The 27,821-nt window shown below is 35.7% G+C and overlaps 1 protein-coding gene across 3 annotated transcripts in view; it reads left to right on the forward strand.

The window, feature by feature from the left end:
- The window catches only part of LOC106073171 (uncharacterized), a 211,673-nt gene that overhangs the window by 179,784 nt on the left and 4,068 nt on the right, over nucleotides 1–27,821 (forward strand). For all 3 annotated transcript variants that reach the window (XM_056025960.1, XM_056025959.1, XM_056025958.1), the window contains 7 exons: nucleotides 919–1,053; nucleotides 2,089–2,232; nucleotides 2,752–2,850; nucleotides 10,436–10,486; nucleotides 11,149–11,270; nucleotides 12,542–12,773; nucleotides 13,390–13,500. In XM_056025960.1, the coding sequence (XP_055881935.1) occupies nucleotides 919–1,053; nucleotides 2,089–2,232; nucleotides 2,752–2,850; nucleotides 10,436–10,486; nucleotides 11,149–11,270; nucleotides 12,542–12,773; nucleotides 13,390–13,500 (894 nt within the window). The remainder of the gene's footprint in view (nucleotides 1–918; nucleotides 1,054–2,088; nucleotides 2,233–2,751; nucleotides 2,851–10,435; nucleotides 10,487–11,148; nucleotides 11,271–12,541; nucleotides 12,774–13,389; nucleotides 13,501–27,821) is intronic.

Here is a 27,821-nt window from a genome sequence, read left to right on the forward strand (position 1 = left end):
CCTATGAAATAAGGAAAACACAGATCTATAACAGCGTCACCCAACAGAGCGTTCATTGTGTTACAGAGGTGTTTACTTTGCTGTGCTAAGGCTTGAAAAAGCCCATAATCTATTTGAGATATGGTACCCTTTTGATGCCTTTCATATCTTCCATAAGTCCAGATATTATAGGTCAGTGCTAAATATGTGTGGTGTACTCTCTACGTCTAAGCTATAACTAATGTGGCCTGTAGTTAAATCCGCCCCTGGACGTTTGCAACGAGCATCTCCAAGAATGTGTGCGCCGTTTTGTTTAGTGAGTTGAAGTATTTTGGACTATTTAAACGTATTTGTCTATCCAGACTACGCCTATAGTTCCAAGGTGTTCTTCTGATAATACACAGGTGTAACAGATCGATATCAAGTTGTTACATCAAGTTGTTAGAGGCTTCATACTTTCTAACTCAATGCACAGAAAAAGAATGTAAATCCAAACAATGAACTATATCAAAGTGAAACAAAAACATCAGAGATATAAAATGTGAAAGTATTGGTACAAATGACTGATAACTTAGTGTCTCTGTTGACATTATGAACTGACCATCAGCGATCAACTATGAACCACAATGAGCAATTAACCCTAAACCCTGATAAGTGCCACGTTCTTTTATCGTACCAGACAGAAAGTACAATTATTTTTAACTTTTTTTTTACGGTGTATTTGTTTACGCAACTGGTCAAGGTCTCAACTTTAAACTTTGCTGGACATCTAGCACGTATTTTTTTTTTCTGATCTACTTTGCTTAACAGTTTTACCAAATGGTTAAAACAAATTCATATCTTATATTTTAACTTTTGCGTATGTTTGCGTATGTTTCGTTCATAAACAATAATATAAATGTATTCAAGATTAAAAACTCTGAGACTTTTTGTCAGCAGATGAGGAGCCAGTTTGCTTTGGTCCCAAGTGTGGAGTCTGTGAGAAAGGACTGCAGAGGATGGTCTCAGGAAAGTGTGAGTGCATGGAAGGAACCTACTTGCAGAGTCGAAGCATGAGTTCTTCCAGGTGTTTAGGTCAGTCTATGACTCTTTAGTTTTTGATTGGCATGGGAGAAAACCTTTTTTCTTATTATTAATAAACGGCAGATCAGGGCGATTAAAATCTACCGTTTTGTCAGTCGAAATTATTATTATTATTATCATTATCATTATCATTAAAGACACACGTACCTGAAATCATATTTTAAGTCTTTTTTTTTATTTGAATGAATACACTTAATATCCACTCCATGGGATTAAAGTTGCAGATAAAGTTCAACTAGGAAAAGAATTGTCTCCCTTTGTTGCTACAAAATAAATGTTTTGTCCATACATATATTGTACAGAATTTTTTTTTTAAAAGAGGTTTCTGCCTAGTTCCAGTTTCACCACATTCAGAGATGTGGTCAGTTTCCTCTTTGATTTGAACGATGAACTCTGTGCACTAGTTAGCAGCAGGCTTTTCAAACATGAGTTCAATAAATAACGTCAATTTGAAGTAGAAAATATCTGCTTCCAGAGTCGTAAAATTCTAAATAATAATTTTTTTTATTAGTTTAGACTTTGCCGGTGATTGAATGGAAATCTAATTCCAATCTAAAAATGTTAGATTAAATTTACAAAAAAAAATATATTTACTCGGCCAGGAATATATTCGCAACATTTTTTTAATGGATTTTCTTTCTATTCTAATCTTATTACCAATGTTTCTCATTTTAGAATTTCTCAGGTAATAGAATTAACTTCCCTTTTACCATGTTTCGATATCATGTGAAAGTCTTAGAACAAATCTCAGCCTACACAGAGGCGTAGCATGTAAGGGGAAATAGAATATATCAAATGATATCTTTTTTTCCCTCATGGTATTGAAACTTTACTTCTGAGTCCTAGTTTTTGCTAAGTGGCAATATTGGTTGAATAAATAAGCTCCCCCCCCCCCCACCCATGTTTAACCCTTCCATGTTAAAAGAGGCAGCTACGCCACTGTTTCTACGTGGCCTTGAATTTTACTTAGCTCAAATGATATACGTTTGAGTTTAAATGAAAGAATTTTTTTTTTCTATTCGACAGCGTGCCCGCCACAGATGTATAAAAATAGTTCTGGTGACGGCCCTTGCTCGCCATGTTCCAGCGGTTCTCTGCCTGTTTCCGGCCCTGCCCCAATGTGCTCTTGTGCTGCGGGTTTCTACACTAACAGTGAGGGCGACTGTCAGCGTAAGTTTTAGTCTTTTGATTCTAAGGTTGATATTTGAAGAGTAGAAATTCTTTTTCATTAAAAAAAAATCAAATTCTACTTTATTTCCTAATAGTATATTTAACTAAACATAACAATGTCATATGAAATACTATACATATTCATTAAATACAATCATCATCTTTCCTTTGCGTTCCTCGTGGAACATAGGGCCTCAGTTAAAACACGCCACTCTCCACGGTCTCGTGCTAGTTTTTTAATGGCTTCCCAGCTCTTTCCTGTCCTCTCGGCTTCATCTAGTACACTGCGTCGCCATGTTCTTTTTGGTATTCCTCTACGTCTTGTTCCCTGGGGGTTCCACTCTAAGGCCATAAAATACAATAAACAAATGCATAAATGTGACCCTGCGGGACCAAGTTAAACAAAGGACGTTTGGGCCACCAGGCCTTCAGCAGCTACAAAACAAACAAACAAAAAGACTAGGATGTAAATTATCTTCAACATTTGGACAAAAAACTTTATAATTCCATATCTCCCAGGTTGCCCTGAAGGTACTTACAAAAACTACGCCGGAGTTGGCTTGTGTACCGCCTGTACTTCTGAGACGTCAGACCCATGCTGTGCTGCCAGACAAGAAGGTAGAAGGCTCTCTTAATCAGTAAACTTACAAATAGCATAGACTTTTGGGATTTAATTTTGTCGCCCTGACTTTAGTATAAGATAAAAGATCTAGGGGCTTATTCTTGGTGTTTGCTGGCTTTATTTAAGTAAAATCTTATATCAACCCAGTAATGTCATTATATTTTTACTGACTGCTAATATTTTGCTCATTTTTAAGTATACTCTTTTTTGTATATATTTTGTCTGTTGTTAATTCAACTGCTGAATGTCCTTTTTTTTTTTAAAAAAAAAAGCTCTAGCCTCCTTTATAAGCCATCGCTCTCACCTTACTAAAAAAAGATTTTATCAGAAAGTCCTATCACTGCACTAGCTAATAGATCCTCTTAACTTTCCCTGTTTGAGTGCTGTTAGGAATAAAAGCTTAACTAAAGTTTAACTAAACTAATTTTTTTTTTCTTTTTAAGGGAACACAACTAAACGTAAAAAAAATTATAAAACTCAAAAGAACAACGAACTTCTGGGTGCCCTGAGTGAACTTAAAAGCGACAAGTTAATGCAGTGAAAATAAAGTTTTAGAGCACTGACCTAGAACTAATATTTAAATAGCCCCCTCCCCCCCAAAAAAAAACACACAAAAGTTCAACATTTTTAGTTTCCATAAATAAAAGTTTTTTAGAAGTGTGTATGTGATTGTGTGATTGTTGTGGTTGTATGTTTTTTTTATGTTCATGACCTTGGCTTGAGTCTAAGTCGGACAATTTCATCCCTTTAAAAGGAAAAAAAAAACATTGACCTGTCACTGACCGATAAAAAGAGTGGGTGTTAAGACCATTAGGGCGCTGAAGCAGAAGGGCGAGGCAGGAACACGGTGATGGGTATTCTAGAAAAATCGCCGAAATGGAATAAAAACAAAATTAAATGCGTTGGGTCGGTGGGTGTGGAGGCAGCGTTAAGAGCCTTGTCAGTGCTATTGAATAACTCTTTTTTTTTTTAGACATCTTGTGAGTAAATTAACAGCTGCAATTTATGTCTCCTCCACTTATGACGTCCCCATTTGTCTACTTAATAGTTTTGAGCACACGAATCTCGCAGATGACCCACTAGGACGCACACACATACACTTTGTATAAACACACATGCAATTTTATTTGGTTCACGAGCTTGCAAAGATAATCCTAGAACCGTCTGACTGGATTTGGGCTGGAATCCATTCCAATTATCTCGATCAAAACCACCGGCACAATAGCGAAGAGCTACACACCAGTCCATTCTTTGACGTAGTCTAGACCAGTCCATTCTTTGACCTAGTCTAGACCAATCCATTCTTTGACCTAGTCTAGACCAGTTCATTCTTAGACGTAGTCTAGACCAGTCCATTTTTTGACGTAGTCTAGACCAGTCCATTCTTTGACGTAGTCTAGACCAGTCCATTCTTTGACGTAGTCTAGACCAATCCATTCTTTGACGTAGTCTAGACCAGTCCATTTTTTGACCTAGTCTAGACCAATCCATTCTTTCACGTAGTCTAGACCAATCCATTGTTTGACCTAGTCTAGACCAGTTCATTCTTTGACGTAGTCTAGAGCAGTCCATACTTTGACCTAGTCTAGACCAGTTCATTCTTAGACGTAGAGCAGTCCATTCTTTGACGTAGTCTAGACCGCTCTTATTTAACTGACCATTTGTATGTGCTCCCTGTGCCTTGGGCTAGAGTCTGAGTCACGTCCCATAACTCATACAGAAATTGTCTTCCTAGCATTGACTGCTCTGAAGTTCTCTTTGGAATGTTATGACTTTTAATCCTATTGACATGTAGCACTCTTTGATTTTCCTAACCTAATAACTTTACATGCTTGTGTTATATGTTGACTCAATGCCTTCCAACGTCTCTCATTTCTTTTTATTTCAAAAATTCCTCTATTCAGCTGACATACTTTTCAAGGAAACTGGAACCTGACCTAGAAATTTGACAGCTTATAGTATTTATGTTTATTTTTGAAAAACAAAAAAAAAAAATACTCGCAAAGTGGCCACACAGGGAAAACTCTGGTTTAACCGTTATGATTAGGGGCGGGGTAAAAAAAATGTTCAATTTTAAAAATCTAACATTCATTAGTAATTAAGAGCAAAATAGACTCTTTTTTAAAAGAAGTAGTCAGCTGTATGAAGGAGAAATTGTCCTTAAAAAAAAAAAAAAGTATGTTATTTCTTTGTGTTCGATCCAACTTTTACACTTCATTTATTTTGACGTCTGCTAGAAGTTCTATGTTTTTATCGCCTCTTGGTCCGCACTATATCAGTCTCCTTGAACGCATTCACTCTATGGCTATAGGATATCATTTAGAAGACATTGTCTGACCACGAATATTTGTACAATGGGCTGACGGTCCCAAAAGATTATCTTTTTCGCGGGGCTCCACAAAGGTGTAGGGGTCTGTGGCGGTTGGCCCCACTCGCCCCTCCCCAAAAGCCGCCTCTGCCGTAACTGAATAATAGAAAGAAGGAGAGGTGTGAGATTGTTCAGATTGGTTCATTCTTAAACCGTGCTGCAGTTAAAAACTGAATGGATCTGTGAGTGCAAGTTTTGGCGGTAGCAGGAGAAGACCCGCCATGCATCTGAAATATTTTGCTTTTAAATGAGGGACTAAATACCCAGAAAACTTTTTTTCAAGCGAGTCCTTTAAATAAAAAGGTCTGAGCATCGTGTTACTAGAATAGCTTCACCTGAATTATATTCGATAAACAAAAAAAATTAACTTCACTGATTAGCTTTTGTTTTCCATTGTTTGCGACATTAATGTCTTTGTTTATCTCGAAATTTCATACTGGTCTCTTAATGACATATTGACATATAAAATTTCATATTTATATTTGTATCCTCATTGATATCTTATTAATTTCCAAGCAAAGCCCTAGGGTACTAATAGTACTTTTAATAGTACTTTCTGATTGGTAGATTCTGCCTGCGTATTTCCAGTACACAAATGAGTCAATTAACTTCATTGATTGATGTCAGTAAACAAGAGATATCATTTAGTCAAGACTTTAATGAGTTGTAGGTAGACAGGAGAAATGTACTTTATATTCGAGGACATTAAATTTAACAAGATAACTGCAGTAGTTTGTAGAGAGAATCCACGATTCGGAACACTCTGGTGATATCGGCATAGTCGTCGACTTTGTCAATAATGATAGATTACAACAACGGAAGATTTTTAACCAGCCTGTTTTTCCTTTTTATCCCTTTAAAATAATTGATGCAATTTCTCTCCATATAAGCGAGGTATTTTTTTATGTATTTTTTTATATTTTATTTTTCTTTTCGTTCGAAGTATATTGTTTTCTTGATTCATTTGTTAACCTCGACAATAACGAATTGTGCTAAGTTTTAATGTGATCCAAGAATAGGAAGTGGAAGAAATGACATATGCAAGATTCCAGACTGAGTGAGTGAGTGGATATAAGCTTTGTTAAAAAGAAAAACTGGAGGGGTTTCTTTAGATATCTTTGACGACTATATTGTTTTGAAGTGCTTCGTGAAGGAAATTAAAAATAAGTATGAATCGAACCTGTTTTTTGGCTAGGTTTTGCTAATCTGCATATTGTCTGAAAGTAAATATTGCAATAGTACTCAGAACAGTCCATTTCTTCGTGTATTACGTCTATTGCAGTATAAAGAAAGCTGATGAGAGACCTCCCCCCCCCCAAATTGTGTTTCTCATTGTCCTGTTTTTAGGGATTATAATCCCACTCATACATTTAAAGTCCCTAATTCTCAATCCCTCATCCCATTCCCCTTTCTAGATTTGTTCAATTGAATATGTTATATTTTATCTTCAGTTTAATATGTTATATGTTATGTTCAGTTGAATATGTAATGTTATGTTCAGTTTAATATGTTATATGTTATGTTCAGTTGAATATGTTATATAAATACAAGGGTTGACACTCGAAAAAAATCTACAAAGTTTTTTCAAAACTTGGCGTTACTTCTTAGATCCATTAAAAATATGTGCTCTTATGCACTGAGAAACAAAAAGTTATTACATTCCCTAAAATCTTAGAGAAAAGAATTAATCGAAGGGTTTAATTATAGGTCGATACTCAACAAATACAGTACAGAACAAAACAAAAAAGTTTTTGTTATTACTTAGTGACTTCTTTGGTGCCCATTTTTTCTTTGATGCCCTAGTCCCGTGCTTGTCGTGCAATTCGTTCAACTCAACTGAGAGGATAATTTCAATCACGTCTTGCCGTCTTGCCCTGCTCATTAGCTTTTAGGTTTTCAGAAATTTATTTTTATCATCTCAAATTACTCTGACCAGAGGTCAAAGTGGCTGTCAAAGGTCTGAGTCAAACCTTTACCACTGAGGATAAAGTATTTTAGATGACCAAAAACAATTAGATTGTCTTTATAGACAAAGAGGTTTGAGTTCGCAAAACAATTACGAGAAGGATTCAAATTTCTTTTCAAACTTATTTTATTACATGCATTGTGTAAGCGCTCGACAAATTTTGTGGGACGTCCGGAATAACTTATTTTCCGACACTCAGGATCTGAACCATGCCTGTTGTTTTTCATCATGCACACAGGAACTAACTGCTACTGTGCGCATACCAACTGCACTTATCGTGTATTAATCATGTACCAAGAAGCTGTACAAATTATGTACTAATCATGTACCAGGAAGCTGTACAAATTATGTACTAATCATGTTCTCTGAACCTGTACAAATTATGTACTAATGTTCTCTGACTCTGTAAAAATCGTGTACTAATCATATAGTCTGAAGGTGTACACATTATGTGTCTATTGTGTAATTCTTATGTACCCATCATGTACGTATTCTTGGTTGAAAGTGATTGAATTACTTTTTCTCTCTTACTTAAAATTACTTTAACTAACCTATATAGCGTGTTTAGTAAATTTACTTTAACTAACCTATATAGCGTGTTTAGTAAACTTACTTTAACTAACCTATATAGCGTGTTTAGTAAACTTACTTTAACTAACCTATATAGCGTGTTTAGTAAACTTACTTTAACTAATCTATTTAGCGTGTTTAGTAGATTATTTTAACTTACCTAAATTAACCCTCAGTTTCGCCTCTAGAGACTTAAAAGTACTTAAAATCTCATCTTGTTTATTATCAGATGGTGTCATCTGCTTCTGATTTTGTTTAATTTGATAAGTCTACGGTAATTCAATGAGGATTTTATGGATGTATGAAGTCCTAAGAATTAATTCTATTTGAAATGTTTATTCTTTGAAAGTAAATATATTTTTCTCTATTTAAAACCATGTTTTGATGACGAATTAATATTTTTATCCTATTTTGCAACGATATTTTCATTTATTCTCCATGTTTTATTTAGATAAAATGGCATTTTAATATTTTCGAATTGATTCTTGTACTTATTTTTTATTTTTCAAAATTGTTTTGAAGAGCGCACTACAAAAGGGGAAATAAGTCAATGCTCTGTTACACTCTCTTGTTCCGTTCTGCTACTTACCGGAACCTCTTGAAGGCGATGCGAAGGTCAAGGTTTCAAAAGGAAGCTTTGTGTGTGGAAAAATAGATATAAATAAAATTGCTTATTATCTGAACGTAAAAGTGCGTTCTAATATTTACATATGTTTTTTATTTTATTTTTTTTTAATTTCAAACTAGCCTTGAAGACGATTTATTTCTTCAATGGCGCATTTAGACATTGGCCGCCCTGGGGGCAAACAAACATGTGCTACCCCTTTGTCTTTTCCGCCTATGTTGACAATGACAGTGGTTAGGGGAAAACAATAATGTACTTTTAACTCTTTCTCTCCTAACTGACGATACCAACGTGGATTCCACCAGAATGTGGTAAATAATTACGGAGAGAAAGAGTTAAAAGCTAAAAATCTTGCACGTTATTTAAATTTTATAAAGATATATTTTATTAAGGTCATCTTGGAGTCATGATGGTCATATGGCAAAGGCGTAGTTGGGGGGGGGGGGTTAGGGGGGCACGATGCCCCATTTACACCCTCATGGTGAGGGGAGGGGGCGCCACACGCAGCCTATAATTCTATATGATCTTCATGAAAAATGGAAGGGGGGTAGAGCGCCAATAATGTACCTTGCCCCGGACTCACGTTTTGCTCACTACGCCCCTGTCATCTGGTCCTCTAACTCACGAAAGAACAGAAACAGTGTATTCGCATTACCCAGGAGATAAAATCAGTGCTTTGATCTCCATCTATTAATCAATAGAGAAAAAAAATGTCTAAGAAAATAAAAAGTCTATATCAAATGAATTCTGTCTAGCTTTCGGTTTACATCTTGGAATTTCATGAGACATCAAAGGCCTTGATATATTAGCCTCTGATCTTTGTTTCCTGTTCTGACTCTTTTGTCCTAATGTTTTCTCGCTTGTCCTATTCTTTTCTAAGTCCTATTGCTATCTCCAGTGTCTAATTGAAATCCTTTATTTTTTCTGTTTCCTCATGACCCCGTAAAACAATTAAAGCACTCGATAAATCATCTTCAGATGTTTGCAGGTTTGCACTTAGGATCTATTAATAGAACGTTGACTGAGTTCAACTCTTCTTGAACTCTTTCTCTCTGTAATTGTTTGCCACATTCTGGTGGAATCAACGTTGGTATCGTCAGTTAGGAGAGAAAGAGTTAAAACAACCACTAAAAAAAAGACAAAGAATATGTAATTATCAAAGGGAAGTAACTGGATAATTCTGTTTGATTAACGCTCGAAACTGTGTGTATATCTTTTGCTTCAATTTAACAAATGTCAAAGATACATTACCTTCATCTATTTAGATGCTGTACTGGTCACTGACAAATGCAATGCAGCTGTAATGCACAGTTTACAAGCTATTTTTATTTCTTAAAACAGGAAATAAATTGGCTATACGGAGTAGGCAGGACACTAACTATCTTTATTCTATAAGTTAAGCCAATTGCTCAGTTTAAAAGCTAGGTCGATTTCTTAAGACAGGGAATAAATTGGCTATAGGGATTAGGAATGACACTATCTTTATTCTATATAAGTTAAGCCACTTGTTCTTCACTCGCCTGCAAACCTGCACACGTGTTGGACGCAAGAATTTCTATTCAGACCTTCTAGACGTCATCCTTTCAGACCCTCGACAAATAAATAAAGGAGAAATCCTTTAAATTGACTGATTTTCGTGAGGACCTATACAGCGCATTGCGGTGTGGTCGTTTCCTGTGGTCAGTAAGACTGTCTTGCAAATTAGAAAACCACACGGCTTAGAATTAGGCAAATTACATGTGCAGTGACATGAAAGTACAACCGACTCTTAGTCGTGTTTACCACTGTTCAGTCAAATTGAATTTCAATGTATGCATCTCAAGAGATCGTCAGTGGTAGGTGGAGGAGATGGCTGCTGGGAGTTACTGGGGCCCAGTAGTGGCGGAGTTTAAATAAGCCCCTAACTCTCGTGCCTCCTCCCCCCCCCCCACCCCACTCTTAAAGAAAACAACTATTCGACAATATTGAACTTCAGTACATAAACCACAAAGGTTTATGATGTGTGTGTTTAGGCGAGTGTATCTTAAGCCTACTTTGTTTTTCTTCTTCCAGGACACGTGCAGCCTCATAGCGTTGAAGAAGCATCCCACAACAATGACTTAGGTGAGGAGAGAGAGAGGGAGAGAGAGAGAAAGAGAGAGAGAGAGAGAGAGAAAGAGAGAGAGAGAGAGAAAGAGAGAGAGAGAGAAAGAGAGAGAGAGAAAGAGAGAGAGAGAGAGAGAAAGAGAGAGAGAAAAAGAGAGAGAGAAAGAAAGAGAGAGAGCGAAAGAGAGAGAGAGAAAGAGAGAGAGAAAGAGAGAGAGAAAGAGAGAGAGAAAAAGAGAGAGAGAAAGAGAGAGAGAGAAAGAGAGAGAGAAAGAGAGAGAGAGAGAGAAAGAGAGAGAGAAAGAGAGAGAGAAAAAGAGAGAGAGAGAAAGAGAGAGAGAAAGAGAGAGAGAAAAAGAGAGAGAGAAAGAAAGAGAGAGAGAGAGAAAGAGAGAGAGAGAAAAAGAGAGAGAGAGAAAGAGAGAGAGAAAGAGAGAGAGAGAGAGAAAGAGAGAGAGAGAGAGAGAAAGAGAGAGAGAAAGAGAGAGAGAAAGAGAGAGAGAGAGAGAAAGAGAGAGAGAGAGAGAGAGAGAGTGAGAAAAAGAAAGACTGAAAGATAATGACTATTTGAAATTACATTTAAGATAGCCTTGACGGATCCATCATTCATTACATCACATGACCTTTGACACTGAAATCATTGCCTGAATTACGAACAACTATTTCTCTTCTGTCCTCAGCGCTGCCAATCATTATTGCATCTACTGTTATAATAGTTCTAGGGGTCATCCTTATGTTTGGTCTCTTTGGTCGTAGGTACCGGGCAAGGCGTCGGCTGTTACAAAGATATTATGGCAAAATGGTAATACTTATATATTTAGCATAACTTTAGTATAACTTTAAGTATATCTCTAGTATACCTTTGGTATAACTTTAAAAAGAAGATTGTAAGGAAACATAATGCAAGTATTTTTATTAGATAAGTATAACAAAAGCTTAAGTCAAATTATTTGTATTATTTGTGGGATATGTGTAGCAGAATGCTAGAGAGTACTGAAAATGCCAGAGGAACAAGGCATAACAGAACCTACTGAGAATGCCAGAGGCACAAGGAATACCAGAACCTACTGAGAATGCCAGAGGCACAAGGAATACCAGAACCTACTGAGAATGCCAGAGGCACAAGGAATACCAGATCCTACTGAGAATGCCAGAGGCACAAGGAATACCAGAACCTACTGAGAATGCCAGAGGCACAAGGAATACCAGATCCTACTGAGAATGCCAGAGGCACAAGGAATACCAGATCCTACTGAGAATGCCAGAGGCACAAGGAATACCAGAACCTACTGAGAATGCCAGAGGCACGAGGAATACCAGAACCTACTGAGAATGCCAGAGGCACAAGGAATACCAGAACCTACTGAGAATGCCAGAGGCACAAGGAATACCAGAACCTACTGAGAATACCAGAAGGACATAGAGTAGCATGCTGTATTGTTACTTGGAGATGCGCTATACATAAAATATTAATGAAACGACTTTGTTTTTACAATACCTCTATTCAACTCGTAATTTCGTGGAAACTTCTTTTGGAACCTGGACACGGATCTCTAAAATCGAGAACTGAGATTGGACTGTAGCGCTCTGAGCATGCTGCAAGCATGAAAGTTGCGCTATTTAAAAGCCATTCCGAAAAAGAAAAAAGTCTAAGTACTGCGCAAACGTTCATTTTACGGTATAATTTATTTTCTAATTGAAGTCATGTTCTATTTTAAGATCACGTTTCTCCTTCTTAAGGCTGAAATCACTAAAAAGGTAAACAAAGCAAGTTAGAGGCTTTTCATTTTGATTATATAACTGACCGAAACATTTTTGCTTTGAGCATATTGAGTTCGATAATTTTTCTAATGAGTGTTTATTACAATAGCTACTATCAAATGATAGGAATATCCAGAAATGCGTCTTATTTAGACCTTAAACCAAAAGTTTCTTATTGTATCATAAGTAACGAAATAATTGCCGTATTTCTAAGTATACTATAACAAAGCATCTTTGATTAATGGTCTGCCATTGAGGGTAACAACGCAGACCATATAACAATTGTTTTTATTTTTTCTTTGTATCCTCCAGAACACAAGGGCCAGCACGCTACACTCGCCGGCCTCGGATGAGGTTCGATTGTCCAGCGCCAGCACGACCAGCTCATCGGTTGACTTCCGGTGCGGTCCGAGACACAGCCTGCGCATTAAGGATATCGGCAACATGATTGGTCGCGGCGCGTTCGGTCAGGTGTACGAGGCCAACGCTTACATAACGTCACACGACAAGGAACCCGTGAAGGTTGCTGTTAAAAAATTGAAAGGTAACTCTGAGTACTTCCTTCTTGTATATCTTGGGGGACAATAAAAAGGCGTATCCCATTTTAAGGTGTTGGCCTCCAGTTATCATCACCATGTGCTTCTTTGGCGCCCTCTCCTTTTTCCCCCCTCTCTAACGCTGGCTTTATAATGCTTGTTAGCGATATGCATGTGAAGTGTGTCCACACAACAGAATTTTCATCATCTCATCAAGGAAGGGGGGCAATGGTGGAGAAGTGGTAGAGCACTTGTCTTACGAACAGAAGGGTTTCGGGTTCAAATCTCGGTGACGACTGGGATTTTGAATTTCGGGATTTTGAGGGCGCTGCCGTGTCCACCAAATTTTAATGGTTACCTGAAAATTTTTTGCGATCGTTGTGCTGGCCATATGATATTCTCGTTAGCCGTCGGCCGTGAAAAACAGATGACCTTTACATAATCTGCCCTATGGTTCTCAAGGTCTGAAAGGGGAACTTAAGTTGTTTTGTCTTTTTACATTAGAAACACAGAAATGGGTGTCACTTCCAAGAAAGTTGCCCAATCACTAATGAGGATATAAATCTAAACATTTGTTTCCTTTTTTTTATCCTTGTATTTGATTTTGTTTTGTTTTTGTTAAAGACTCAGCGACAGAGGAGGAAATCAGGAACCTTCGAGACGAGTTGGAGCAAATGTTGAACGTGGGTTCACACCCCAACATCATTGGCCTGTTCGGATCCGTTTTTTATGAAGGTTAGTCCAGCCTTTATTCACTCCCTTTATAATCTCTGACCAACTTGCTTCAGATTTCAACTTAATAAACTTTATGCTTGTTTGTTTGTTTTGAGTGACCCCGCAACTAGCTACGCCTCTTCATTAAGGTGCAGTAGTGGTATGCGAAAACGGCTCTAAAGATTTTCCTAGAATTTGACAGTTGCAGTATATCTTTGGGAAGAAAATCACTAACTGGTTGGCCATTTAATGAGAATTCTGATTTGACCGTTACAATTTTTCCAAATAAAATCATTTAATTAAATTTGTCTATTTTGAACATACGTCAGTGGGAATATCCGAAGGTTTTTTTTTTATATAGAGTTAAACCAATAAAGAGACGTTGAAGAACATTTTGCGCACCGTCTGATGTAGAAATCATTAGATGGACAGATAGAAGTATTTTTTATATATACATAAACAAGATATTAATACACAATATCAATAATATATCTCAAACTAGATCCAGTACTCTAGTCTAGGCTACTGTCTTCTAATATTTTTATATCGAGATGTACATCACCAAACTAGAATGTTCTATAGTCTGATTAGAATTTTACATGGGCGTAACCAAGGATTTTTTTAGTTTGGGAGACTTTGGGTGGGGTAAAAATTTTTTTTTAAATTTATTATACAATAGTTATTGATAGCGAATTACTCACTCTTACAAAAAGTAATCAGCTTCATGGAGAATGGATTTAACAGACAAGATTATATCGTGTGTTACTTGTTTTAACATCGAGACAGCACGACGCTGAAACGAATGTGTATTTGACTTGGTCAAGGAGTACTTGAATGCTGATTTACTTTGATTTGAGAACTGAATGCTTGTTGACCCTTTAACAGTGCAGCGAAGAGAACGATGTCTGAGTGGGTGGACGCACGTGTGACAACACCATGAGTCATGCACTCAGACCAGTCCTTGATGGACTTTTAAATATTCAACCGAAATGGTTTGTTCCATTAACCAAATCTTTGAGCCTTACACAAAAATCAAATTGGGATAACACTTTAACGAAACAAACAAAAAATGTTGAGAATCGCTTATATTGTAACTGGAAAAAAAAAGCAGAAAAAGGGAAGTGACGTTTATTGGTATCCAAGGTTACAAAGAAGTGGAGAGGGGGGTGTAGATAATTTCTATCCATTTTTTATTACTAGAATTAATATCTTCAGGTTTAAGTTAAAACTCAATTAAACTCTTGTGTGGTTTTTTTTTTTTCTTGTTGTTGTGGTGGTTGTTAGCTTCCATCAATCGTAGAGCGGCTGTGGTTCAACTCGTAGAGTAATGAGATGAAAGCCTGTGCATTAGCTTCGGTCTGAGAGATGTGGAAACACGAGCCAACACCGCGGTAATACTATGAGTCTCAAAAACTTGACCCTAATGTGTGCTGAAGGCTATTTAGTTAGTGGAAATGCCGGGTTACCGTGGATGTCGTTTAAAAAGAAAACTATACAAGATACAGCAGTGACCTTATATGTAATGAATTGTTGGTGAAGGAAACCGAGAATCGAGTGCAGTGTTCAGCACAGTAGGCCTATGATACAGCCAAAGAAAGACATGAATATTTTATTTTGTATAACACTGAAGTAAATAAAATGGAGGGAGGGGTCTGGAACCTAGTCGAAGTATTTTTTGTTAAGTTTCTCTGTAAATTAGAAAGGAATCAATGTTCGTGTGTATTTGTTAAGAACATGGAGTCATTGTTTACTTAGTTACTTAGCGGTAACTATGGAAGAGAGGAAGCAAGAGAGCGCAGAAAGGGGAGAGAAATTGATACGAAAATAATTTGAAAATATTAAATTTCATTTTTTCTTTTTCCCTTGTTTTTTATTTTGTTGTTTCTTTTGTAACTAATTAAGTAGGCCTACTACTAATTTTAATTCGCTTTTAAGTATAGATCGTTGATAAATAAATAACCGACATGAGCAGTTAATTACCATAATTTTTATTTTAAGTTGAAACCCCCATGCATCAATCTGATTAGCATTGTCTAGATTTAGTATCTCTTATATAAACATATATCATACCTGTTTATATTTAAATTTATATTGTTAAGACGGGTTTTAGGAGTCACGGAGATGGTGTCACAATCAAGGAAATCCTATACGGAACGTGCACTTGACCACTCATGAGGTTTTGACCGCATATCGCATGAGGCTAACAGACAAGTCCTTCGACAGAATGAATCGCGCGTCCTAAGGGTAGCAAAACCGGTAGCCCGATACGAGGCAAACGCAAACAGGGAGGCAAAACACTGAGGCGTATAACTTGGCGCCTCACTTTCAGCATTGGCCATCAGTTGGGAAGAGGCTGCAGACATTGCAGGAGAATGTTTGACGCCCAATGCGCCGAACGGCACTGGAGGATCTAAGCCTAAGTGCATTGCTAAAGAATGGACTAAAAATCCCTCGAATGTGGTCATCTATATCCCATGTAATCCAAAGTCTTTTCAACATATTTCTTCTATTATTCTTTCTTCTATTATATTCTTTAAAATGGCATGAGTGTAAAAGTACCGTACAATACTAGATGACACAGAATCAGACAAGGGGAACAACTCTCAGCGCGTGGGAATGTTTTCTACCATGTATTGCTGAACAGGTCAAGTGACGCTGTGGGTGCTTTTCTTCGCAAAACAAAAACAAAAAAAAGGCAGATATCTAAAGATAGTCGTATACAGTTTGAAAGTTGCCGGAGAAATATAAGCAGGACATTTTGTTACACATTGGCCTCTGGTACCTTCGAGTTTCCACACAAAGGAGCAATAATGTTGGGAAGATAATTAAAAATGAAAATAAATTATAAATTCGTTTCTGGTAGCAGAAAGTGTGATATAAATAGATGAAACCAATCTTGTATCGGGTATCTAATCACCTCATTCAATCTAGAAGCTACAAGCTTCACGTCAAGTCTACTACTGTTGTTAGCGGCCCCCGTAAGGGGAAAAAGCCGCTATTAGGTTTGTGCAAAATGTCCGTCTGTCACACTCAGATCTCGAAAACTAGAAGAGATATGAAAAATATTATTTCATCATTAAATGCGGCTTGAAAAGTTTAGGTGCAACGGCTACTTTTGGTTTTCTAAAAGCAAACCGTTTAATTTATAAAATTAATTATGCAAGCGATTTTTTCATAAAAATACACCAATTCTAAAACAATTACGTAAATGTAAGGGAGGCAATGTTACAATATGCTAACAAAGACGGACAATTTTTGTGTATTTTCAGTATCACTAAGTCAAATATATTTTTAAAATGTACAGGAAATGTTTACAACAAATACAAATAATAGTTAAAGACGTTTTTTCTGGTCAACTAGCTGCTAAAATTAAAAGAAAACATTTCTGTTTGTTTATAAAGGCTAATAATGCACTTTGTATGTAAATATCACGCACATTTTTTTAAATGGACTTTTTATGCAGCGATTTTCGTGCAGTAGCGTAACGTCGCAACATGATCAGGTGCTAAACCAATTCCTTAAACTTTAAAAAAAAAATCAGACTTTATTTGTTTAGTGCCCCCATCCGAATAAAAGAAGATTATTTTTGTGCGTTTTGTCTGTTGGTCGGTCTGTCCGTCACGATTAGATTAAAAAAACTGAAACTCTAAAAGCTATTGAAAATCTGATTTACCCTTTAATGTTCCTCCCGTAACATCTCAATAGTTTTAAGTATCTAAAAATTGATTGTTCCGGATTTTTTGTGCAAAACTAATCAATCCCAACAAATAATTGTTTGAACTCCCTCTTCTAATTAATAAACAAATAATCTTCTCATTTACGAAATAATGTTTTTACGGATTTTTATGAAAAATATTTAAACTCACTACTCTCTTACAGTACATTTAACTTTCTACCTAAAACATTAAAAAATCTAATTATCGTTAATATTATGTTCCTATTTTTAAGGAAAACAGAATCCAAACACCAAAGTAAGGTATGAAAATCTCTCCACATGGCTGTAGTACATCTAATTTTTATATGAGACCATCCAAAAAATTTAATTAACGGTATTACATTTATCTCTTTTTTTTTTAAACTATTTATACAAACATCCGGAACAATCTATTATATAAAATTTTCAATTGTGTTCATACCTAGAAATTATTGCGATGTTTTGAAACGTAAAATAAAGGTTAATCAATTTTTAATAACTTTAGTTGTTGTTTTTTTAATATCAAGATGACGGACAGACCGACTGACAGACAAAACGCAAAAACAATGCGGCTTTGATCCTCTTTAAATAAATTCTATTATAACTCAGTGCACCAATGTCTATGAACCCTCGTTAAAAATCTCGTGTAAATAAAGACATTTTTTTATGGTACCGGTACTAGCCTATTGTGAGGTAATGGAATTTTTTTTCTTTGACGTCATATGAATGGACTCTTTAAATGTAATGTTAAAAGAACGCACTCGGGCACCAATGTCTATTAACCCTCGAAAAATTGCTCGTATTGCTGAAAACATATTTTAGTCTAGCTAGACCGTGTGACGTAGTGTTTTTTTTTTCCTTTGACGTCATATGGAATTAATTCTTTAAAAGAAATGCTAAAAGAACGCACTCGGTGCACCAATGTCTATGAACACTCGATAAATGGCTCGCAATGATGAAGGCGAGTTTTATTCTAGCTAGGCCGTGTGACGTAGTGTTTTTTTTTCTTCCTTTGACGTCATATGGAATGAATTCTTTAAATGAAATGCTTAAAGAACGCACTCGGTGCACCAATGTCTATGAACACTCGATAAATGGCTCGTAATGATGAAGGCGATTTTTAGTCTAGCTAGGCCGTGTGACGTTTTTTTTCCCTCTGACGTTATATGGAATTAATTCTTCAAATGAAATGAAAAAAGAACTCGGTATAGTAATGTTTATTAAGCCTCGTTGTGTGACTCGCGTTTAAAAAAGGAATGATATCTTGATTTAGATCTAATCTAGATTTTTTTAACTAGATCTAGATTTTTATTACAGTATATCTAGATCTGGATTTATATTCTAATTAAAATTATTTTAGAGTCTAGATCTAGAATTTCTAGATCTAGTTTAGACTAAAATAGACTAGATTAAGATGTAGAATTTCAATTTCTAAACTTAAAGTGTAAAAAAAAGTGTAGATTTTGATTTCCAAACGTTTTGATCAATATTGCAATGTTTTAATATACTAAAACAAATCTACTATTTTTTTATTTAATTTGAATTTAAATTTACGGCAAATGAATCTTTGAAACATTATTACTTTTGACCATAAAAATTAAATCACCTCTTGAATATTATTTGCGAATATGCAGATCCGACAGGGATCCGACTTCGACGGGGGCCGCCTCTGAGTTTGTGTAACACAAACTCTCTTTGTAATCTTGTTTTTTTAAATTGAGATTGAATTATAAATGTGTTATTAGACCTATATGATTTACTGTGCGTGTTCTTTCGTTTTATAACGTCATCTTGGAAAATTAAATTATTTCTTTTGGTTCTTTACCAATACCAGAATCCCCGATGAAAACGTGGACATTGCGTCATCAGCTTTAACTTCTTTATATGCAAAGACGTATTCACCACCAAATTATATTGTAACAGTAGTATTCACTATTTTATTCTTTAAAATATTATCTCTAGTATCTATAAGACCGGCGATACTTACTAATATCGATTAAGTTAAGGCTTAATAGTTACTCTCCAAGTCGTCTCATCTCTGCCTGTGGTCCCCTCTGGGGCATAGGCCATCAACCAGCTTCCTCCAGGCATCTCGGTTCTGGGCTAGTCTCTCCAGCTGTCCCAACGTCTTGCCCATCTCCGTGTATTCCTAGGCCGTCCCCTCTTCCTCTATCCGTGGGGGCTCCAGGTTAGGGCTTGCCTTGTTATGTTGGATGTTAGCTTGTTGTGACCTATCCATCGCCAGCGTCTTTGAAGAATATCTACTTCAATGGGCTTCTGCTTTGTTCTTTACCACAGTTCCTCATTCGAGATCTTGTCTGGCCAGCGGATTATAAGAATCTTCCTCGGGAAGGTATTGATGAATACCTTGGATTTTTTTTTTTTTTTGTAATGGTGGTTCTCCATGTCTCTACTCCATAAAGCAGGATTGGCTTATAAATGGTGTTGTAAAGTCTGATCTGGTGGTGGTGGTGCTTCTTTCCCGAGATCCCCCTCAGCTTCCTAGTGGAAGGCTCTTAAACATCATATTATCTTTGGAATCGTATGGATATAATTGCTAACCTGAACTGCCTGGAAATGCATTGATATACTTGCGTACGTGTATCCCTTGAAATTTTACGAATATACTTACTAAAGTGTATTGCAGTTCAGCTTGTTCTGTCAGAACTAATTCATTGTGCACAATGCACCGAAGAATTTTACTTTGACTAGAGTGAGGCAGATCTACGAATTATAGTTATCACTGGTTTTTTTTTGGTAGCTTAATTCGTTATGCAACACTCTGTGGTAAACCATGGTCATGGAATGCTCAATTCATCAGAATTATGCTGATGATGTGACATTGATAGTTAAAACAAGGAGACCGTTAACAGATTTGCCTAAACGTATAAATTTTAAAAAATATATTTTTTAAAAAAGGTGAAAAAGTTTTAAGCATTGCAGAGAAACCTAGATCTACATGTGTTTGTATGTATGAAACAAAATGTAATTGAATATTCTGATTGGAATGGACCATCCTTTAAATAACAAGTGATACGTGTTCTTACACATGGTCGTTATTTTCGGCTTATCCCTCTCCATATTTAAATGTCGTTTTAAAAAAGGGAGGAAAAAAACAATCTATTATCCACCATTAGTTTTGCAACCTGCTATTGTAAACAAGTGACAGACACAAGACACTGCCAAGATTAGCCTCATCTCGCCTACACCTGACCTAAATAGAGTTACTTTCACGGGTTTAAATATATATAAATATAAAGAACCTTCACATTGCATCACTTGTTAAACCTTCTTCTGTGATGTGGTTTTCATTATGTATTTGTTAGTGTCAGAGCTAGTATAGAAGTATCTGGGGTGTTAGGTTTGTTGGTATGAGAGCTAGTATAGAAGTACCTGTATCGATGTGTTTGTCAGTGTGACATCTAGTACCTGTAGTGTTTCATTTGTTGGTGTGAAATCTATTTTTTTTTAAATGTTTGTGTATAGCGTGCCCATTGCTCTGTGGTCCAATCTTTTTTTTAGGTGACCTGTTGTGGGGGGGGGGGGGGAGGGGAGGAGACACAATTCAGCTCGAGACGGAATTCGAGCCCTCTTGTTTGGTAGTCAAACAGTATATGTCACTGAGCCACCTCTTCTAGCACATCTTTGGTGTTGTGTTTCTTTTTTAAGTCTTTGAGAATGTGAGAGCGTACATTAGCAGACGACTCTAACTTAGATGTTTTTTTTTTCCCTTTAAATGTTATTTCTAGCTCCAGCAGTTGGTTCTTTAAGCCATTATTTAAAAAAAAAATGTTTCCAAATTCGAAAGATTGCTTCCATTATGAAGTCTAATTTCAAACTATTAATTTGACCGTGGCGCAAGAAATGTGGGGCAAGAGGCCCCCGAGGGAGAATAAGATACACATCCGGTTTCAGGGAATGGATGACGGAAATATCATAAGTGCAACACCACATACGACTTCCGGTTGATTTTAATGGCTGTGTCGAACATAAAGTGGAAAAAGGATAAGAACATTGAAAGGATAAATGATTGACGGATTTCCGGAAATATTAGTAACAATATTTCGGAAATAAACAATGCCATTTTTGTAAGGCGCTTTCTGATTGGCTGAAAGGTGTGTGTTTTTTTCAGTTCGAAATACTCACCAATTGAAGTTTTCATACATAACAGAAAGTATTTAAACAATAATAAATACAAATGATTGTAGGGAATTAAACAAACTTTATGATAGAACCATTTGTTCAAATTCAAAATTTTTGTCCCTATTCCTTAAAATTGGCGGTTTAAGCTGTCCGTATATGAAATAGGTAGCTAGAAAATGCTGAGAATTTCCATCAGTAGTTTAGTCTCAATGTGGGTGACATTTTGTGCTGGAAGTCATTAAAGTTCAAGATGAAAATTGCCCCAGTTGTTGAGTCTTCTATCAAGACCGAGAGGAAGACAGAGTCCCTCTTTGTTTCAGCACAATCCCCCGTGTCTCAAGTGTTACAGAAACTATCATTTGTTTTGTTCTTGTTCTGTCCTCATTAGACAGTACATCAAGTTCAGGTCATTGGACAATCCTTCTTAAAATATCCACCCTTTTGATTCCTGTATTTGAATCTCATTTTTTTCTTTTGTATCACGTAAATGTAAATACATTCTTTCTTTTGTATTTAGTGAATCTAAATACATGCTTTCTTTTGTATTTAGTGAATCTAAATACATTCTTTCTTTTGTATTTAGTGAATCTAAATACATTCTTTCTTTTGTATTTAGTGAATCAAAATACATTCTTTCTTTTGTATTTAGTGAATCTAAATACATTCTTTCTTTTGTATTTAGTGAATCTAAATACATTCTTTCTTTTGTATCTCGTGAATCAAAAATACATTCTTTCTTTTGTATCTCGTGAATCAAAATACATTCTTTCTTTTGTATTTAGTGAATCTAAATACATTCTTTCTTTTGTATCTCGTGAATCTAAATACATTCTTTCTTTTGTATTTAGTGAATCTAAATACATTCTTTCTTTTGTATTTAGTGAATCTAAATACATTCTTTCTTTTGTATTTAGTGAATCTAAATACATTCTTTCTTTTGTATCTCGTGAATCAAAAATACATTCTTTCTTTTGTATCTCGTGAATCAAAATACATTCTTTCTTTTGTGTCTCGTGAATCTAAATACATTCTTTCTTTTGTATTTAGTGAATCTAAATACATTCTTTCTTTGTATCTCGTGAATCAAAATACATTCTTTCTTTTGTATTTAGTGAATCTAAATACATTCTTTCTTTTGTATCTCGTGAATCAAAATACATTCTTTCTTTTGTATCTCTTGAATCTAAATACATTCTTTCTTTTGTATCTCGTGAATCTAAATACATTCTTTCTTTTGTATTTAGTGAATCTAAATACATTCTTTCTTTTGTATTTAGTGAATCTAAATACATTCTTTCTTTTGTATCTCGTGAATCTGAATACATTCTTTCTTTTGTATCTCGTGAATCTAAATACATTCTTTCTTTTGTATCTCGTGAATCTAAATACATTCTTTCTTTTGTATCTCGTGAATCTAAATACATTCTTTCTTATGTATCTCGTGAATCTAAATACATTCTTTCTTTTGTATCTCGTGAATCTAAATACATTCTTTCTTTTGTATCTCGTGAATCTAAATACATTCTTTCTTTTGTATCTCGTGAATCTAAATACATTCTTTCTTATGTATCTCGTGAATCTAAATACATTCTTTCTTTTCCACCTTGTGAAACAAAATGCATTTTTTCTTATGTATCTCGTGAATCAAAAAAGTGTCTGGGAACAGAGGGAGAGTCTTTAAGAAGTTTCTACTCTAATTTCATTGGATACACATGTCATCTGTCACTTAGGATTCTAGTATATTGTTTAATACATCTTACCCTATTACTTTGTCTTTAGTGTTTTCAACTGGTTTGCCATAAAAAAAAAATTCAATTCTAAATTTTCCGCTTTATGATGAATGTGTCGGAAATTGTTCCACTTCTTCTATTATTTTATTTTTTCGTAAGGAATGTAGAATGAGGTCAAAGACCTGAAGGCCGATTACCCAAATTTATTTCCTTATAACTGGTCGTTATAAAAAAAAAAAAGGCCCACACAAACTCGTAGGCGTCCCCTCTGGGTCAATTGTAATCACATGTTACAGTGCATTCACAAACGAATTCTTAAACAACCACAGCTACCATGAATCGATCAATAACATTTCCACGACAAATGGTTCACAGACTAATCGATCGCCGACGATTGGTTCGCCCGGCGAATGGTTCACCAACTGGTTAGCAAACACTTTGTTCACCAACAAATGGTTCACCGACAAATCGCTCATGACGATTGGTTCACCCAATCAATGGTTCATGGACAACTGGTTTGCGGAAAATGGTTCACAGACTATTGTTTCACCCGACATATGGCCTATACGGAAAACACATATTATATTCTTTTTCGGACTGTAAAGTTGGTTACAATAAAGGCTAAAGTAATTATAAATTTTCAATAACTCTTTTTGAGTTTTTTAACATGATAGACGGACTATCAAGCTATTAACGGATAGCTCTGCGAATGAAGCTTTATAGAATAGTTTCTCTGTAAAAGTAGTTGATAGAAACAATATAACAGATCTGTATTAAAACTATAACAATCGGAAATATTTAAAATGAATAATCAACCGCCCACTCAAACAAGAATGGAATTCACTCCCCTTGTTACCCTGGAAACCTTAAACCAAATAATAATTGGGCTCTGGAATTGTAACAAAATTATTTTCATTGCTATGATCTTTGGCTCATGCGGAGTGAACTAAGCCAATACTTTAAACATGAAGTCTCGTTGTTTTTTTTAAACAAAGAGTTTACTTGTGTGGCTAAATAAAGGAATACCGGTACTCCTGTCTGTACTGCCATCTTTTTCTAGTGCGTGACCACTAGATTTTTTTTTGCCAGTGATGTGTCTTCACTCCAAGACATGATTGATAATGTCTTGTCTAGCAAAAATAAAATTATATTTGATCACCAACGTAGATGAGTTCTGTATTCCAATTCCACACACACATTGACGACTTTTGTCTGGGTCTTGGAAAAACATTCATCTTTGTTTGATTTCACATCATAAAGGAGTAATTGACCATGCGTATCAATTTATAACTTGAATTGGTATGTGATACTTCTCTGACGTCATACATCTCTTATATGATACTTCTCTGACGTCATACATCTCTTATGTGATGCTTCTCTTACGTCATACATCTCTTATGTGATACTTCTCTTACGTCATACATCTGTTATGTGATACTTCTCTTACGTCATACATCTCTTATGTGATACTTCTCTTACGTCATACATCTGTTATATGATACTTCTGTTACGTCATACATCTGTTGTGTGATACTTCTCTTACGTCATACATCTCTTATGTGATACTTCTCTTACGTCATACATCTCTTATGTGATACATCTCTAATATAATACACCTCTTACGTAAAACAAATGTTATAAGGTCTTAAGATATACATCTCTTTCATCATACTATAAACTATTATATCATACGTCTCTTGCGTCATACGTTTCTTATGTCCTACAAACCTTACGTCTCAAAACTTTTAAGTCGTGTAGCTCTTATGTCACACCTCTTGCGTCATACATCTCTTATATGACATCACTTAGGTCATACATCTCTTATATCACATCACTTAGGTCATACATCTCTTATATCACATCACTTAGGTCATACATCTCTTATATCACATCACTTAGGTCATACATCTCTTATATCACATCACTTAGGTCATACATCTCTTATATCACATCACTTAGGTCATACATCTCTTATATCACATCACTTAGGTCATACATCTCTTATATCACATCACTTAGGTCATACATCTCTTATATCACATCACTTAGGTCATACATCTCTTATATCACATCACTTAGGTCATACATCTCTTATATCACATCACTTACGTCATACATCTCTTATACCACATCACTTAGGTCATACATCTCTTATATCACATCACTTAGGTCATACATCTCTTATACCACATCACTTAGGTCATACATCTCTTATATCACATCACTTAGGTCATACATCTCTTATATCACATCACTTAGGTCATACATCTCTTATATCACATCACTTAGGTCATACATCTCTTATATCACATCACTTGGGTCATACATCTCTTATATCACATCACTTAGGTCATACATCTCTTATATCACATCACTTGGGTCATACATCTCTTATATCACATTACTTAGGTCATACATCTCTTATATCACATCACTTAGGTCATACATCTCTTATATCACATCACTTAGGTCATACATCTCTTATATCACATCACTTAGGTCATACATCTCTTATATCACATCACTTAGGTCATACATCTCTTATATCACATCACTTAGGTCATACATCTCTTATATCACATCACTTAGGTCATACATCTCTTATATCACATCACTTAGGTCATACATCTCTTATATCACATCACTTAGGTCATACATCTCTTATATCACATCACTTACGTCATACATCTCTTATATCACATCACTTACGTCATACATCTCTTATATCACATCACTTAGGTCATACATCTCGGCGCGTCATTATCTTTTACGTCCTGCGTCTTATGTGCCAAGCAGCTCTAATAAGATTGGACCATAGACCATAGACCATAGCGCTCTGAGCATGCTATAAGCATGAAAGTAGCGCTAGATAAAAGCTATCATTATTATTATTAATGGCATATAACTGTTATATTTGCACTTTGTTTATGACATACCGTTCTTGCTATGTTGTTCTGTTTTGTGTGTGTGTGTGTGTGTGTGTAGAATTCTATAACATTCTAGAAAGCTATACTAATAATAATGAATTAGTGTAGAAATAAAGTGATGCCCTCAAACACGGGATTCATGCCAGGCATTGTAAGTAATGTGTTTAGATCTTAAACATAACACATCACTAATTATCCAAACGTCCAGCACTACAGTACAGACTTACGCTACAGGCTACATTATAACGTTAGGAATTCGTTCCCAGAACGAGACCTTTGTTATCTATTTATCTTTTGGGGATGCCTTCACTTCAAGTAAGCTAAAAGTTCATTACAATTTTAGTGTAGTTCTAAGTTTCTCCTCCGGTTGGGGTACAAGTGACCTTGAAATATATTTTTTTTTAAATTAAATAAAGAGAAAAAGAAAAACGTACCAAATTACTTTTTGTAATCTCGTGAGAATTTCTAAGAAAATCTCGTAGAAGCTTCTAGACAGCTGTACCGGTACTGTGAACTGGCTAGATGACCTAGTACATGAGATCTCTGCGGAGAAAGCCAATGACAATTTCTTCGCGTTGCTTTGTCGACGCCATTTTTTTTGTACGGATCATGTGACCAGTCTAATTTGTTTACCTAAGACGTCAGAGTTAAGTTTGTGAAGCTAGTAACTACACATTAAGTCCACTGACTAGACAAACCTCTCTTGTCATTTAATCATTACAAATGTAGACATATAGTTAGTGCACAAATTATCTACGCCAATGCTTCCTTTTTTCCAGGGGTGGATTGATAGGTCAGAGCCTTTCAATTCTCCAGAGAGCAGAGCATACGGGGTATTTACTAGCTCCAAATGATTAACTTAAAAAAAAAAAATTTAAATTCCTCATTTAGGAAGCTGATGGTGGTCTACGATGTCTCATTCTCATGCAAAGAAACATTCTAGTCGAGTACGGTATACCCGCTGAAAGCGTTTTTCATAATAGCCGTAATTAATTTTAAGTTGATTTTATTTTAAACAATTATAACGATCAAACCAGAGTTTGTATGACCAATTAGATATTACATTTATATCCCAAAGATAAGATAAGATAAGATAACTTTTATTTATCCAATGAAATTTAGATTCGATTTGACTACAATTGACAACCTCAGCGTAACTACTGTACAATAACAATATCGATGCACAATATAGATGCACATACGAACGACATTCACACACGAAAAATACATACACACTCATAACCAGCGCTTTATAAATAGACTTCGATGTACTTCTCGATGACGACAGAATGTTAATTTTTAATGTTTATCATCCAGGGTCTATTATTATTGAATAGGTACACATAAACTGTCAATTTTTTCAGAAAAATCATTAGAGGTGTTTTCAAAATCCGTGTCCACTCAGTGTCCGTCAACAAACAAAGAGTTTGCAAGCAAATGAAAGGATCTCTGAAAGAGAATAAGCTTGTTTCAGCCTAAGAGGGTGGTTTCAAGTCGGAGTGTGCATTTCTATTTATATATACACACTTAACTCGCTACACTACACAAAGACTCGGAGTATATATTCAGCATGTTGGAACGTATTACAATTCAGCTGGCCCGTAATTGTGTTCTTTGAAGCCCTTTTAGAGTGGAGGGATGAGGAGGGAGTTAAAAAACAATTCAATAACAGTTTCATTAGCACCTTCCTTTACCTTCACATATCCCTAAGTCTGTTGCACCGTTGTGGCACCACACATGAGCTTTCGGCCGTCTTTCTCCATTCCTCTCTGTCTTTCGCCTTGCCTAGATTCTCTTCCTGTGATAGTCCCATCTTTTTTTTTTTGATGTTGTCTTCCCGTCGCTTTC

This window comes from Biomphalaria glabrata, chromosome 4 (genome assembly GCF_947242115.1).
Source record: "Biomphalaria glabrata chromosome 4, xgBioGlab47.1, whole genome shotgun sequence".
Lineage (NCBI taxonomy): Eukaryota > Metazoa > Mollusca > Gastropoda > Planorbidae > Biomphalaria > Biomphalaria glabrata.